We start from the raw sequence: 16,940 nt of genomic DNA on the forward strand, positions 1-16,940 counted from the left end.
ATATCCCACCCCACTTTTTTATTGCTATTCCCCACAGCTCAAAGCAAAGGGCCAACGGCAGCCTCTACTGCCCATGCGCAGAAAGGCGGCGGGGAGGAGGAGAGGAGCGAGTGGCGACGCCTGCGTGACGCCGCCTGCCTTAAAGCGCCGCGCTTCGGAGGCGTGCGTCCTCCGGCCCGCCCTCCGCCTGTGGCTCCTGGCGTCAGCGTGACGGCGTCGGCCCCGCCCCCTCGCGGACCTCCCGGCCGTTCAGGTGCCTCTCGCGCGCAGAGGCCCGCGAGGTCACCGGCCGACGCGACCGAGTCCCACAGGCAACCCGGCGCTTCGGCGAGCGCTCGCTTCGCCCCGCGTGAGGCGATGGGGGCCGCGTTTCTTCCAGCGGCAGCAGCGGGACAGCAAGGAGGAGTAAGGTGAGCTTGTCGGGTGAGATTTCGGAGGAGAGTGCTGGGGGCTCTGAGAGTGGGGAGGACTTTCTGCTTCTCCGAACGTCTGAACGGCTCGACACGGGTCAAGTTCCGCCGAGCGCTCCAACGTAAGCTGGTGTGCAGTGATTTCCTCACAGTGTTTGGGTTGGGGGAAAGAAGAAGCGCTGGGGTTTTGTTTTGTTTCGTTTTGTTTGGTGTCCCCCCACCTTCGTCGTCGCTGAGGTAAAGCAACGGGACCGGCGTTTCGCAGGAGGTTCGCGCAGTTTCGAAGTAACTTAGACCTGCTTCACCTGGAGCGAGGCCCACTGGGATGAAGGGGAGCTCGCGTCTGTGGCGTGTAGGGGTGACAAGTTGGAATAAAATATGGGGGGCAGGAGAGGCCCACCCCATATAATCGCATGACCGAATGGCAATGCCTATCGACTTTGGGAAGGCCACCCCCCCTTTAAATATTTTATTGGGGGGTGGGGTGGGCAAAGGGACCTCAGTCCCTAGGAGTCGGCTCCTATAGTGGCGTGTTAGTAAAACCGGGCGCTGCCCTGCTTTGGGAATAAGGTAACGGGGTCGTGAGCATCATATCTGGAGCCTTTTGCTATGGTAGCCCCGACAGCAGGTGGTTCTTAAGTTCCCTTTCCATCTTAAGATTTGATATGCGCTCCACAAAGTGCTTACTTGCAAACAAGCCTCATTGAACTTGAACCGGATTGCTCGGTTGGTTAGAGTGTGGCGTCAATAGCGCTGAGGTTGCGAGTTCGATCTCTGTACGGGACAGCTGCCTGTCCTTGCATTGCAAGGGGTTGGACTAGATAGTCCTCAGGGACCCCTTTCCAACTCTTACAATTCTGTTATTCGGAGTTGAACTGCTAACTGGATGGGTTGGCAACAAACGCAGCATAATGACAAATGAAGGTCGTAGGCTGCATTTCCCCCTGTATTTAGATCAATTTTATTAAAGGTTTTTGACAAAGAGGAAAAAAGAAACAAAAATGGTTAAGTATCTAAAAATACTGTATAAGGCTGCCGGCATAGTTTTGTATCTCCCAAAGTCAATATGTGATGGTCATTGGCATGTAAAAATTCTGAATCTCTAGGCACCTGTGTGATCCTTCACATGCTTACCTTATGCTGTACTTTTGTAAACATCAGCGGTACTGTTAAAATGTACCTTTTTGTTCAGCCAATCAGAATGTGTTATGCCACTTTGCCAATTCATAGAGGTTACTCTCCTGTTTCCGCAAGAAACTTAAGTAGCTTTGTCCTGAGTCTGCAGTTTTTATGGTAACCTTTGTGTGTCATACCTTTGAAAGATAGCTAATCATTTGTCTACAGTGTGATCTGCTGTATCTCAAATTTCCATTTGGCATGGTCTTGATTCCTACCCCCATCCTGCTCCTTTTCTGTACACAATAAGGTTTTAAAAGCTTGGGGAGATTGTGTGTGGCTTTCCAAGAAACACTTTAAAACCATTCAGAGTTTCTAAGTATTGGCATTACGTAGTTCTGAAGAATAGGGATTCTGTGCATGTATCTAAGCAATCAGAACTATGTTGACTTTCTATGTGCATTTGAAGTAGCTTTATACCATAACTTAAGATACTTAGATTGTGTTCTTTGGAAACCTGGGAAACCTGCTAATATGTGTTTGTGCATGACACTAAACCATGGTTTAGCACTACCTGGACAAACTCTGGTGAGACTGAGAAAAGCACTGGGCTTGAGTGCTCCTCCATTTCTTTATACTCTGCTGCTGGGAAGAGGATTCCTGCTGAGTTTTATTTTGCTTTCAAATACAGTGGTACCTTGGGTTAAGAACTTAATTTGTTCTGGAGGTTCGTTCTTAACCTGAAACTGTTATTAACCTGAAGCACTACTTTAGCTAATGGGGCCTCCCGCTGCCGCTGCGCAGCTGCTGCACGATTTCTGTTCTCATCCTGAAGCAAAGTTATTAACCCGAGGTACTATTTCTGGGTTAGCGGAGTCTGTAACCTGAAGCGTCTGTAACATGAGGTACCACTGTAACGTTGCCTTGTCACATTCTACAAACCAATAATCCTCACTTACAACAAAAACTGGTAAGGTTCAAAGCAAACCACCTTCAAATCATGGGTTATGAAGCTGGCTTAACTAAGCAGTTTGTTTTAAGCCATATTCCAGATTTGTACAAGTTGAAAAGTCAATGTTATCTGCACAGAAATCCTCTGAGCCACATAGGAGGGGAGAGGGATTTTTGCTTGGGCTCATAGCAGCTCATCCATGTAGCACTAAACCATTGTTTAGCGTTATATATCCCCAAACATAAGGGATAGGCTGGAGCAAATATTAACATGGTTAAAGCAGTCTTCACATAATAGAGCTTCCCTTGATCTGGACTCTGTACTTCTGTTGATGCTGCATAGAATAGCTTTAGCTATAAGTAATAGTACCACTCTGTTCTGCCTTTATCAGACCACACCTGGAGTACTGTGTCTAGTTCTGGGTGCTACAGTTTAATAAGGATATTGACAAGCTGGGACATGTACAGAGGAGGGCAACCAATATGATCAAGGGTCTGGAAACCAAGCCATATGAGGAACAGTTGAGGGTGTTGTGTATGTTTACCCTGGAAAAGAAGAGACTGAGGGGATATATGATAGCCATCTTCAAATCTCTAAAGGGATGTCACATGGTAGATGGTGCAAGCTTGTTCTCTCCTGCTCTGGGGGGTAGGACCCGAATCAATGGCTTCAAGCTACAAGAAAGAAGATTTCGACTATAAATACCAGGAAGAACTTTCTGACAGTAAGAGCTGTTAAACAGTGGAATGGGCTCCTTCAGAAAGTGGTGGACTCTCCTTCCTTGATAGGTTTTAAGCAGAGGTTGGATGGCCATCTGTCATGGATGCTTTAGAGGGGATTCCTGCATTGCAGGGCATTAGACTATATGACCCTTGGGTCCCTTTCCATTTGCAGTTATCTGATTCTATGCTCCAGTTGGTGGTATTGCCCTGAACTGATGTGTTCATATTACACAAAAAAAGGTTATGACTGACCATCACAAATAGCTTCCTGATGGAACAGACTGTTTGACAGTGGTTGTCTTGTAAGGTTGTGGACTCTCCTTCGTTAAAGTTTTTAAGTAGTGGTTGGATAACCAGGGATGCTATAGTAATAGGTTTCTTGTATTAGCAAGGGGTTGGTGACGCTTGAGGTCCCTTGCAACTCCTTGATTACATTTAAAATCCAGATTACCACAGAGCTCTACCTAATGTCAATGGATAATCTGAGGGATTTTCATATATTTATAAACATTTTTTTTCTTTTGTGTGCAAGTGTGTGTCTATAAAGACTGGTATTTGGAAAAACTGGAAGTGGTTATTATAAGTTGCTTTTGCCTGCAATATATAGTTAAACTTTTTTTTCTGCTCTTCTGTGGTCTCCAGGCAACAGGTTCCTGTAGCATTTTTAATTGTATCCTGGAAAACATGTAAATTACCACCCAGCAGCCAACCCAGCTAGTACTGGTCAATACATGTTAGTTGTGACTGTTGCATGTGACTTTCAGATAGTACCCATGATGAGAAGCATTCTTCTTTTCCTCAGTTGATTTTATTTTATTTGTAAGAAAGGATGTATGAGTGCCCACATATTTGCTTGTATCTCTCCCTGTCAGCAATGCCTTTACTATTCAAGAATATGTTTTATTTCCCTTAAAGTTTCCTTCAGGATGGAATTGACTAGAACAGCATCTCCTTGTAATCTGATTTAGTCAGTGTGTTCTTACCATTGTACTGGGGCCCAGGAAAGGCCCTCTAATTAAAAATTAGTACTGTATAGAAATTATCAGGCTTTTGTGTTTACTTGCTTACACAAACTTTTAATTAGTTTCTCCATTTTTAATCGACTTGTGTCACAACAACTTTAAAGTGGTTGTTCCTGCTACTGTTTAGCATCACTGGTGAACATTTTTACGTAAAACCAGATTGTAATTTCACAGTCAAATTCTGTTGCTTAAAGTATAGGCAAAATGAAAGTAAACATATACAAAACTAAATGCATTAATTACATGTTTAATATGTTTTATTTGCTTAAAGAAATTTAGAGGCGATCTGGAATCAAGATTAAAAGAATTGAGATGTTTTGCCGTTGGGGGACTGTGAGGAGGTAAGGCGACTCTATTCCTACACTTTTAATTGTAGCATATAAATTATTACATCTGCTTTTGGCTTGATTTCTGGGAGTTTTAAATTTTTAGTTTTAGGAATTGTAAATTAGAAGTAAGATTGTAAATTGGAAGATCTATCGGTCAAAACTATAGAGGTAAATGTACTTTATCATCATCATCATCATCATCATCGAGTAGGCAATTCATACATAGGAAGAATGTGTACTTGTACATCTAAGACAGAATCAGATTCCAAGTAGCAGCCAGAAAATTATCTACGGTTTTGTGTTGCTTATTGCACTGATGTGATAGTTCTGAGTGCATGCTTATATAATTCTAAATTTATTAGTACTGTTACAAGTATTATCCGCATAGCCCAATCCTAATTTAAATAGTCCCAGAATTCTCCCATCTCTATAGCAATTTACCTTTAAGCATTTTGTGGTCTCTTAGGCTGCTTAACTTAGTCTTCATCTTTATTTCTTAGGTTATGTCTCAATAAATTACCATTGCAGCATGTTATCCAGGCAAGAGCTTTATCAGGGGCTGATGCTGTCAATGCTCTGCGGCCATTCTATTTTGCAGTGCATCCAGATTTCTTTGGCCAGCATCCCAGAGAAAGGGTAAATACATTTTTCTCCAGTGGTTTAAGCTGCAGTCCTAAACACCTACCATGACATCATCATCATTATTATTGGTTTTTTAAAAAAATTGTATGCCACCCTTCATCTGAAGATTACAGGGCAGTTCACAACATAAAAATAGAAAATGAGAACAGTATGGAGATTGAGCTCCATTTAACTCGGTGGGACTTCTGAATTGATAGATACTGTTAGATATTTGTATTATAGACAAACTCTAATACAGTCATGCCTTGGATCCTGAATGCCTTGCGAACTGAACGTTTTGGCTCCCGAATGCCGCAGACCCAGGAGTGTTCCAATTTGCAAACATTCTTTGGAACCTGAACATCGGCTGCGGCTTCCGATTGGCTGCAGGAGCTTCCGAATGCTTTGGAAGTCAAACGGACTTCCAGAACAGATTCCGTTCTACTTCCAAGGTACCACTGTATATCACTGAAAATATATTTTCATAATGTGTTCCAGAGAACCCTAGGGTCCCTTGGAAACACATGACAGTTATTATAAAATTAGATTGTGAGATTAACAGTTACTAAAAGCTTGAGTAAATATGCAGATTTTACCCTGGTACCAGGTGGGCCTCAGAGGAAAGGCAGTGGACTCAAGATGGTGAACATGACTCTTTTTTCAGCGCTCTGTGTTGGTTAGGCTGAAAAGCTGCCTGGCACAAGGTAACTCATGGCAGAATAGGGATTTTTTGAACCTGAGTTTCCTCAGTCTTAGTAAACTACACACATTTCCATATAAATATACTGTGAATCAAAAGTTGTTGTGAAGAGACACTGTTAATTTATGTGTATTTGCTTTAACCTGGGCCATATTCAAAACCTGAGTAATTCTTTTTCTTGTAATTATTTTCAGGAGATCAATGAAAATTCTTTGAAGAGATTAAATGGTTATTTGGAGAATCTCCAAAAACCAGGTTTCAGGTCTTTAAAACCAACTCGGCTCACTTTTTACGTACGCGACAAAGAACAAAATCCTTCCAATGTTCAAGAACCATTTGGCTCCTCAGGTATTTTAGACATTTTGGGTCCTGCCCCCCCTTACAAAATAAAATGCTTTTGAGTACTTGAAATTTTCTTGTCATTAAAATTTCTAGCCGTTAAGCACTGGGTTGTTGTTTTTTCTAAGAAGCCTCTGAAACAGAGTTTAATTAGATTTAGCCACCAGATTTGTTTCTTTGTGTATCCCTATAAAATTATGGTTTCCCTCACTTAGCCAAAATATAGTGTATAAAACTGCTAAATGTAGACGGGAGGAATTTTTCTGAAAATTAAAGCTGCACTTTTGAAAATTCATGTAGACTCTAAATCAAAAAGATGTTGAGTTTTTGATTTGAAAATATTAACTATTTCTCACTTTACTATATCCTGTTCTAGAAGTTATTAGCACAATGAACTGAGAATTAATTATGAATAATCACTTTTAACAAGTTCTTTTATTTACCATCTAAAACGTAGTAATCTTCAATTGTTGGAGCAGGGTGCTGTGATAATAGACAAATACACTGTTTCTGTGTCTTAGTATCATGCATACCTGCTCATAGCACTTCACAGCTATTGGCTTATATTTCAGTGTTGTTGTTTTTTATCAGAGTCCCGTAGTGCACTTCATCCAAAAATAGCATTAGGAAAAGCCTTCACAGTGGAGCCTGTTCATATCAATCTTGGAGCATGGGGACTTAATCTGCTGAGTCCAGGAGCACTGTCAGTTGAAATCAAATCAGTTAATAACAGTAGTACTACAGTTTAATGAAGTTGACTAGGAGATTCATCCATGCAAGCCATGGTTTGCATTATCTTTGGTAAGGCAAGCATAAGGAAATGCATTCTGTTAAATACTGCCTTGTTCTGGGTTTGCATTTTGTAGGATTTCGAGCAGTCAGTTTCACCTTGCGCACCAGGGACCTACTAAGCACAGTACTGGACATCCTGAACTCCTGTGACTTATCTACGGAGCATGTCCAAATCTTGAATGGCAAAGTGGCAACTCCGTCTAACCAGTCAGCAGAAAGAATCTTCCACAGGCCTATCAAATGGGACAAGACTTACTACTCTTTTACTGGATTCAAGGATCCTGAGGAAGAACTTGAACAGGCTCAAAGGATGGAAACTACACTAAGGTACTGACCTTAGTGACATCACCTCCCTCAATTTCAGAGTCTTAAGAGGCCTTTTCAGGATTTTGAACCAATTGATTTTTCACCAGGAGATGTCACAGGTAGAAGTTGGCAACTTCTGCTTGCAAAGCATATGATTTATCCCAAACAGATATTTTGTGTCTCGTATTTTAGACTTAAATGATTAATTTTTAAAACATTTGAGTAGGGAAGTGTTGAATTTGGAACTCCTACCAGGCATACAAGCATGCTTTGTGAATGGACTTCAGCTTGCACAATGGAAGTTCAGTTTCCGCTGCTCCCCCACTGCAGACCCCAGTTCCCCATGCTCCCAAAATCTACCCCACAGGTTCCCCAACTAAGAAATAGATGGATGTGGGAAAGTAGTATTCGTGAAATAGACTTTGACTTGACCATCACAATTTGAATTGGTTATCTACTGATAGTGACATGCATTTCCATCCCTGAGAGTACATGCAGAAATTTGCGTGCACAATTCTAGATTGACAGCCACGCACTTTAACTTTATATAGTTGTCAGTACGTTGCCATCAGTCCTTCTAACTGTTCACAGGCTGACAATACAGGTTTCCATGAAAATGTTCTTTCCTCCAAAGTATTTACTGCCAGGAATTTTGGCAGTTTTGAAGAGCACCATAGGGAGGCTAGCCATTGTTGAATGAAAGCCTGCCACAACTTTTAATCAACAAACCCATAGAAATTCTTTGTTCAGTATACAACTGCAAGTCATTCTCCAAGTATGGATCTTTATGTAGCCAAAAAGGCAGCATTCACACTCGAGATGGACAAATCAGCAGGATTAGTGGAACTTGCAGGGGTTTGCAGAAATATAACAGATATTTCACAGGGAGGGAAACAAAACAACCCAGTGAAGACTAAGCATGATAAATTGGTCCTGAATGCCCAAAGACCTTGAGAGAGAGAAAACAGGGAGGTGGAATGGTACATCCTGGAAGAGGGTGTGGCTGGCTGTGAGCTAGATAAATATTAATTGAAAGCTCAGTCAGTAGAACATGAGACACTTAATCTCAGGGTAATGGGTTTGAGCCCCACATTGAGCCAAATATTCCTGCATTGCAGGGGGTTGGAATAGATGACCCACATGGTCCCTTCCAACTCTACAATTAGTTCTATGATTCCATAATTTTAAGAAGGTTCATGATGTGCTCTCATACTTTTTCTGATACATGAGCACTTTAAATTTCTGCTTAAAATTTATAGTTAATCCTCTTGCCCAATTACTGTGTTTTTAAATCTCTTTGTGTTCCATGTTGTTTTTCTAGTTCTTGGTTAGATAGTAATGAACAAAGTGCAGAAAAGAAGCTGAAGAATAGCTTACCACTCAGGAAAGAGCTAGACCGTTTGAAAGGTGAACTTTCTCATCAGCTACAGCTCTCTGATATCAGGTAACAAATTAACTTAAACTGTGTGAAAAAGCAATGGGGTTTTTTTTTTAAGATTAAGGGTGGAACAGAGCAACACTGCTGGTATGTGATAGACTCCAGCCAATGTATTTTAAAGGTACCAGAAATGTGTGCTTACAATGCTAGTCCAAGTGTTATAATGGTCACTGCAATTTTATTCTTAGCTTAGTTGCATTTTTAAGCAGCTGCGTTCAGTGCATCAATGTTTTAATACCCTCCCACACAATTGTTTCAACAGCAAAAAATAGTTAAGAACACAAAAAAGCAAATATATTTAGAACAAAACTAGATAAGAGCTATATACCGTATTTTTCGCCCCATAGGACGCACCTAGTTTTTTTTTGGGGGGGGGAATAAAGAAAAAAAAATTATTTCCCCCCCAGGCGCGAGCTTCCCCCAATCCCAGCCCCGAGAACAGCCTGCTATCCGCAAGCCTAGGGAGGCCAGCGGTAAGTCGCGCCGGTCTACCCAGGCTTCGGAATGCAGGCAGCTCTGCGCAGCCATCGGGAGGCGGGCGCGAGCTCCGGATGGCTGCGCAGAGCTGCGCTCGCCTTGGGACAGCAGGCAGCTCTGCGCAGCCATCCGGAGGCGGGCGCGAATTCGCGCCCCGCTCCGGATGGCTGTGCAGAGCTGCGCTCGCCTCGGGACTGCAGGCAGCTCTGCGCAACCCTCGGGAGGCGGGTGCGAAGTGGCGCCGGTCTCCCGAGGGTTGCACAGAGCTTCCTGAAGCCTGGAGAGCGAGAGGGGTCGGTGCGCACCGACGCCTCTCTCTCTCCAGGCTTCAGGAAGCTCTGTGCAACCCTCGGGAGACCGGCGCCACTTCGCGCCCGCCTCCCGATGGTTGCGCAGAGCTGCCTGCAGTCCCGAGGCGCACCGACGCCTCTCTCTCTCCAGGCTTCAGCGAAAGCCTGCATTCGCCCCATAGGACGCACACACATTTCCCCTTCATTTTTGGAGGGGGAAAAGTGCGTCCTATAGGGCGAAAAATACGGTAGACACCCGTGGCAGTCACCCATTCATCCAAATGGTCAAAGTTTCTATTTGAGTTATAGATCAAGTTCTTATTGCTCAAAGCTGCTTGTCTGCTAATGACAAATAATAATGCATTTCATTGACTATCTCTGTCACTCTTTTGTTACCTAAGTTGCTGTGCAATTTAAAAGGAGTGAAACATGCTGGTGTTGGTTTGGTTTTTTTAGATGGCAGAGGAGCTGGGGTATCGCCCATCGGTGCAGCCAGCTACACAGTCTAAGTCGGTTAGCTCAACAAAGCCCAGAAGCGCTAAGGAATGCTAAAGGTACATTCTTTTGCTACAGTTTTTTTTCCTTTCACTTGTCAATGATATTATGCTGCTCTTTAAAGAAAATTCTGAATCTTTTAAGCTGGTGCAAGTTGGTTTCCTGCTTTCCTTCTCAGCAGAATGTGGGGTGCTGTGTTTGAACTTTAAAGCCCTAAATGATTCAGATCCTACATGTCTCCAAGGTTGCATTGACTGAGGCTAAAGCTATTAGTGGCTACTAAGCACAATTGCTATATGTTACTTCGTCTGTCAGAGGTAGTTTATTCTGGACACAAGCTGCAGGGGGATTGCAGGTGGGGAGAACGCCATTTCACTCAGGCCCCACTTGCAAGCTTTCCTTTTGGAGAGCACCATTGCCTTTGGAATTATCCAGCAGAGCTCTTTGTATGTTCCTATCCTACCTACCCTGATCTCTGTGGTGACTCAAAGCACCCATATGAGATTATGTTGGTGTTAACGCAGAGGGTTTACTTATGTATGTGGGTGCCAGGAGTTCAGGCGGGCCTAGAGAGAGATGCCTAGTGGAGGACTGTCTAAAAGAGACCTTAGATCTGTAGCAGGGGATTCACAGGGAACCTTTTGGAATCCCAAGACAAATTCCCTTTGTTGTCAGTCAACCCCACCCTCCAAAAAAGCTCAGCTGTGAATAGTGACCCCCCCAAAATGCCTCCTCTTTTCAATAGGTCGCACAGTGATATTTACAGACCATTCAGGCATGAGTGCAACAGGCCATGTTATGCTAGGAACTATGGATGTTCACCACCACTGGACCAAAGTAAGAACTGGTAACTAAATTATATATATATATTTTAAAAAGTTGCCATTTCCAGCCTGTTTTAATATGTATGTGGAGTGCAAAAAATTATGTGGGCAACCTCCCTGTTTCTGGTTGACACAACCTGTCACTGATTGCTTAAGGAGAGTTTGTGGTGTCTTGCTGCTGGAAAGTGGAGTTACAGCATTGTATGTGCGTACAGTAATTGACTCTTTCTCTAGTGCCTTAATGTCTAAAACAACTAACTCGCAACTCTAAAAGATAACTTATAAAGCTATATTTTGGTTCTAGTTACATGAATGCATTTTTTTAAACCCTTCCTGCAGTTCTGATATCTCTGTAATATATTGAGCTAGTGCAGGCCTAACTCATGAGCTCCCTCCTCCCACCCCTCCCTGCCTTAAGGGATATGTTGGCACAGTCTTGTATTTAAAGCACTAGTCTGGTAGCCATTTGGCAAGGAATTACGTGTAGGCAAATGAGGGGGCTTCCGAAGAAAGCTAAGCATCCCACTCTGCTAGCCCCTAAGGAGCTAGTGAAATGTTATGCAGGCTAGTAGTCTGTGTGAGCTTATTTATGAGGCTGTGTCAGAGCCACTTTGACTATAGCTGATACTAACCAGAGTTCCTATTTACAATTTAATGCTTTTGTTTAAAAAATAGCCGTGCACTTAAACCTTTTCTGGGGCTAAAATCTGAAGTGAATAAATGGTCCCCTGGGTTATCAGCTGTATTTTATTTACCGTAGATTATTGTGATTTTACTGTTTTATCAAATGAAAATTTGTAAAAACTGAAACGGCATTAACAGGTGAGAACAAACCGAAATACATCAAAATGGAAATACAGGATGAGTCACCTGACAAGGTTGTAAAATCGTTAAATCATTTTCATAAGATTTGCTGAAATTACAAAATCCTTAAATTGGTGCCTAAAACCCCCTCACAGATATTTCCAACTTGATTTCATTAGGTAGAAAGTTCAAGTCTCAAGCCCGGGAGCTTATCATTTTCCATTAACAGTAACTCTCTGCTGATAAAGAGTTTCTAAAACGTACATTTGGACAGTTGGGTGGGAGTTGGTTATGTTTGATCATGTCACCCACTTAAATAAACCTTTTAATTTGTGCAGATTTTTGAGAGATTGCCAAGCTACTCTGCACTTCAGAAAAAAGTGCTGCTTTTGGAGGACCGCATAAGCCATATTTTGGGAGGCATACAAGTAGGATACATTGAAGAGCTTCAACCGATGCTGATGCTTGAAGAGTATTACTCTGTCCTGGACAGCTTTTACAATCGAGTGCGTAACAGCAGGCCCCCATTTCACCCTCACAGCCTGCGTGGGTTGCAAATGATTCTAGAAAGGTGTGCATTTGCGAAGATGGACGGTGATGATGATATATATTAACCTGCTGCTTGTTGTACCAAAGTGTCTCAAAGGGACTTGCATAATAAAAATAGAAATTGGCAAAATGTTAAAACCAAATAGTAAAACAAGACCTAATGTGCTCATCCATGTAGGTATGATTTTATTATACAGGAAACAAATCCTACCCACCCCACTTAAAAGGATGAGCGCAACAAAGAGGCCACAGATATAGCTAGTTACCCTCTCAACTAAGGGCAAAAGGCTTGGGTAAATAAAAATCTCGTTGCCTGGTGCCTAAAACAGATGGTGATGGTGCCAAGCATGCATCCCTGGGGAGAGAACTCCACAAGTGGGGAGCCATCAATAAAAGGTCCATTCTTGTGTTACTACCTTCCACACACTCCTCAGAGGGCAGCCTGAGAAGGGTCTCAGGTGACAAATGCTGGGTTGGGTTAGTTCATGTGCAGAGAGGCAGTCCTTGAGTTAATTGGATACCTGAGCCACACAAGACTCTATAGGTTAAAACCAGGACTTTGAACAGACCCTAGAAACTAACTGGCAGCTAGTGCAGTTGTGCCAGAGTTGTTACATGTTAAACCATTTTCCCCTGGCAGGCAATCTGGCCACTGACTTTTGCACTAGCTGCAATTTCTGAACTGTCTGCAAAGCATTGTGCATTACAGTAATGAGGGCTGGCCCACTCATGTGGCAATGTGAGGCAACTGCCTTGGGCAGAAGGATCCACAAGGGCAGCAGATCTGGCCTCTAAGGCAGAGGTTTTCAACCTTTTTGAGTCCATGGCTCCCTTAAGAAACCACATTCCATTTGTGGCACCCCGTGGGGCTCAGGAGCCCAGTTATGTCAGCCCTTCCCTGCCAAGCTGGCAGCCTCTCACCCTTTTGTGAACACCCTTGTGGAGTGTTCCCTCAGCCTCCTCTCCCCTTTCCTTGGGAGTCCTCCAGGCAGCTGCTGCTGCCATCCCTGAGGTGCCCTCCTGCCCCAAGGAGAGGTGCCTCCCAGAGGACCATTCACCTGCGGAGCTTGTAGCCAGGGCTGCTGCAATAAAGAGCTGTGCAAGCCTTTGGGAGGCAGAGACACGAGAGGGCATCAGAGGAGAGAGGGAAGGAAAGAGGGACACAGGCCAGTGTTGCCCAGGGCACCCCTAACCATCATTCAAGGCACCCCAGGGTGCCACGGCACCCTGGTTGAAAGCCACTGCTCGAAGGAATATTGTCTGCTGCAGCAGCAGTGGCAGCAACAGCTACAGAGCATTCTTTGGAGGCAGGAACTTCCTCCTTGACAGCTCCATTTTTTTTAAGAGTTCCAGCAAATTACAGACCAGTTAGATTTAATATATGTTCTGGGGACACTGATGAAAAGTATCATTAAATAGAGAATTACGAAGCATCTCAAAGAAGCAGAATCAGCATGGCTTCTGCAATGGTAACTCTAGTCTGTCTAACGTTTTAGCATTATTTAAGAGTACCAATAAGCATGTGCAAATGGGTGATCCAATAAATAAGGACTTAAATCTTCTTGGGTTAAGTTTCTATATTGTGAATATTACTTTAAGCAAAAACCTTCCATACAAAACGGACCACCAGCTTTTTTGCACTATCCTTAATGTACTGTTCCTGTTTTATTGCAGTGACAGGTATGCACCATATCTGCATGAACTAGGGCACTTCATCATCCCAACAACCTGTGATCCAGCAGCACTCCAGTGGTTTATGATCACTAAAGCACAGCAAGCACGAGAGAAACTGAAAAGAAAGGAAGAGTAAGTGCTTCTTAAAGCTCAGTGCTACCGCTCCGTTCTGTGCTTGACATCTTGGGAGGTTTCCAAGGAGATTGATGGGGAGGAACCAACACTTAAACGTGTGTAAAAAGTGTAGTTCAACTTAAAAACTACCAGCGCCCTCCACTGATTATAAGAGTGTGCTGCTTCAGGAAGTTGTGAAAAACCCCTTGCCTAGTTTGCCCTATTAAATGCTGTGCTCTAGGTTCTCATCTGGATGTGTTAGCACAAATATACATACAACCACACACCATGGTGAGAGGAGCATGAGAGAGGGTTGAGGACCTAGTTTTCACCTGGCCTTAGTGCCAGCCAGTCGCTAACTAGTTCAGTTGCCTCCCTTTGCTGGCCCTAGCTAGGAATTTGGAAAAGGGTATGATAACTAAGACAAAACCCTGGAATACAGTGGTAGTGCAACTGACAACCTAGCAGCCCAAGACAGAGGATGGGATGTGCATATCCAGGGCCGGATTTAGGTTTGATGAGGCCCTAAGTTACTGAAGGTAATAGGGCCCGTTATATGACCAGGTGTCCTTTGTCAACAACAAATTGTCACTGTTTTTTGTGTTGAATATATGCTATATGGTCATTTATGGACCTACAGTGGTACATCGGGTTAAGTACTTAATTCGTTCCAGAGGTCCGTTCTTAACCTGAAACTGTTCTTAACCTGAAGCACCACTTTAGCTAATGGGGCCTCCCGCTGTTGCCGCGCCGCCGGAGCACGATTTCTGTTCTCATCCTGAAGCAAAGTTCTTAACCCGAGGTACTATTTCTGGGTTAGCAGAGACTGTAACCTGAAGTGTATGTAACCCGAGGTACCACTGTACTCCTTTATTCTGATCTCCCCCACAGCTGGGTACAAAATTAGCCATCCATTAAACTGATTATTTGCAGTTTGGGAAACACGGGGGGGGGGGAGAATATGGGTCTCTTGTAGCGGAATGGATATTTCCAAAAGCTGAAACACAAGAACCAATTCTGTATTTTCTTCCCTTCACATTTATAACTTTGGAATGGGGGTTTATGTTTATTATTTCAGGTCAATGGTGTTAGAGAAGAAACTGATCAAGGCTTCAGCTGAGAAATTTCGTCTCCAAAGGCTGTACAAAGAGCCCAGCGTTTCCTGCGTACAGATGATCCATTCTTGCAATAGACTGCTGGAGGGGGAGTCGCTTCCCAACTTGCAAGGCATGCATCTCTGCATTTCTCATTTCTATTCCGTGATGCAGGATGGAGACCTCTGTATTCCTTGGAACTGGAAACACTGAGGCACCAACTGAGTAAACTTGACCAGTCCAATATTTTCCTAGGAAGCAAATGAAGAGTCGGAACTACTTAGACTAAATTATTGAGATGCTCGTTTTTTTATGCCAGTATTCTACAAGTAATCCAAGACGCTTCCTTGGTTTTCAGCTGCTGCTAAAGCAACAAACTACTAAGTCAGTTTGTTTATGCAGTCTCACAAAAGGCTGAGTGGTTCCTATGTGAAGTCCGGGATCTGTCTGCTTCAGGGTGATCACTGAAAGGATCTGTTGGGGGACAAGATGTGCAAAACGTGGATGGAATCTAAAGAAGACAAAGGCATGTGGGTTTTTTATATATTCAAAATCTGTCAGTACATCCTCCAATATAAATGAACAGTATGGATTTTAATATATAAGAAATTGTACTTAGAGAATTGAAGTTGGCCTTGAAGCTTATCTCTAGCACAGATCCCCCCCCCCCCCCGGTTGGGACTATAAAAACTGAAGAATGGATATTTTTCAGACGCTGCCAATATTCTAGTTGAGTATTTGTACATAAAGCATACAGCAGAGTATTTATTTTGCAGAAGTACAGTACAGCTTGTTTTGACAAAATTTTATAAATGTCTATGGAAAACCTTTACCCATTAGCATTGCACTTTCAACTTTTTTTTTTTAGATGAAATTTACAAAATAACTTACTGTGTTGCACATTGATTTGTAAACTGTCCTCTTTTCAGCCATGAGACTGGTGTGTGATTCTCTCCAGGTGCACTTACAGCTTATTCCAGCCAAAGCATAGTACATGTCCACACAGAAACAGCCTGTTCACGTTTCTAGGTACTGTGGGGAATCTACCCATAAGACACGGGGGCCCCTAAGCTCCACAAGATACCCCTGTGTCAAAAGCAGGAAGTTTATTTATGCAGAGTGGGGAAACCTACTCTGAATGAAATCCCTAATGTTTGAAAAGTCAGATCCCTGAAATAAGCACCTTAAAAGACGTGTCTTGCTGTCTTCAGACGCAAAAGACGCATGCAAACTGTACCAAATGAGAGTATTAGTGTGAGGAAGAGTATTGAGGAAACTAGTTTGCCATGAGATTGTCTACCAAGTACTTGGTTTCATCTCATTGGGGTAAAATGCAGCACTGTTGTTGTTTTTCCTCTTTAAATTTTTCACAAAAAAAAATCTTTCGTTTTTACGTGTTTATAATGTATGACTAACTCAATGAAATCTCTCAACAAGGAAAGGAAGAGGTGTTAACACTTTGGTTAGTGCGAGTAGTGGAACACCTTTGGTTTCCTTGGAAGCTGATGGCATTCATATTCCCAAATAATGATCCCTAAGCTTCTGGGTACATATTTGAGTGCTGCTGGATGTCATTAGTCTGAAAGTTCCGTTGTCCTGTGTCAGTATTTTTAAATTACTCCTGATGAGATGTCAGTGTTGTTCTTCAGAAATAAAACAGTCTTAAACTTGCATGACTAATGTTATTTACAGTTTAATTGTTTGGATGAAAGGGGTTGATAAAAGGCCTGTGCAGTGTTACCCACTTAGTCCAATGAGTCTTATCAGCATTTCTCTTCTCCTAGGCCTTTGACTGATTAAACAGTCTGTGGCCTTTTGAATGTGTTTGGAAGAACGGGATTATTGAGGGGTTTTTGTTTGTTACGCATTTTG

General features: G+C 42.9%; 1 protein-coding gene across 2 annotated transcripts; it reads left to right on the plus strand.

The window, feature by feature from the left end:
• Nucleotides 1–215: 215 nt before the first annotated feature.
• On the plus strand, nucleotides 216–16,739 carry TCAIM (T cell activation inhibitor, mitochondrial). Of its 2 annotated transcripts, XM_081164735.1 has the most exons (12): nucleotides 216–410; nucleotides 4,494–4,563; nucleotides 5,052–5,187; nucleotides 6,067–6,220; nucleotides 7,078–7,330; nucleotides 8,631–8,753; nucleotides 9,971–10,068; nucleotides 10,755–10,846; nucleotides 11,976–12,208; nucleotides 13,861–13,992; nucleotides 15,053–15,201; nucleotides 15,427–16,739. In XM_081164735.1, exons 2-12 carry the CDS (start codon nucleotides 4,535–4,537, stop codon nucleotides 15,450–15,452), a joined length of 1,425 nt encoding a protein of 474 aa, XP_081020861.1. In that variant the 5' UTR covers nucleotides 216–410; nucleotides 4,494–4,534; the 3' UTR covers nucleotides 15,453–16,739. The 2 variants fall into 2 exon arrangements, with proteins under 2 accessions (XP_081020861.1, XP_081020860.1); XM_081164734.1 differs by having other exon boundaries at nucleotides 15,053–16,739.
• Nucleotides 16,740–16,940: the final 201 nt, after the last annotated feature.

This window comes from Podarcis bocagei (genome assembly GCF_964188305.1).
Source record: "Podarcis bocagei genome assembly, chromosome: 12".
Lineage (NCBI taxonomy): Eukaryota > Metazoa > Chordata > Lepidosauria > Squamata > Lacertidae > Podarcis > Podarcis bocagei.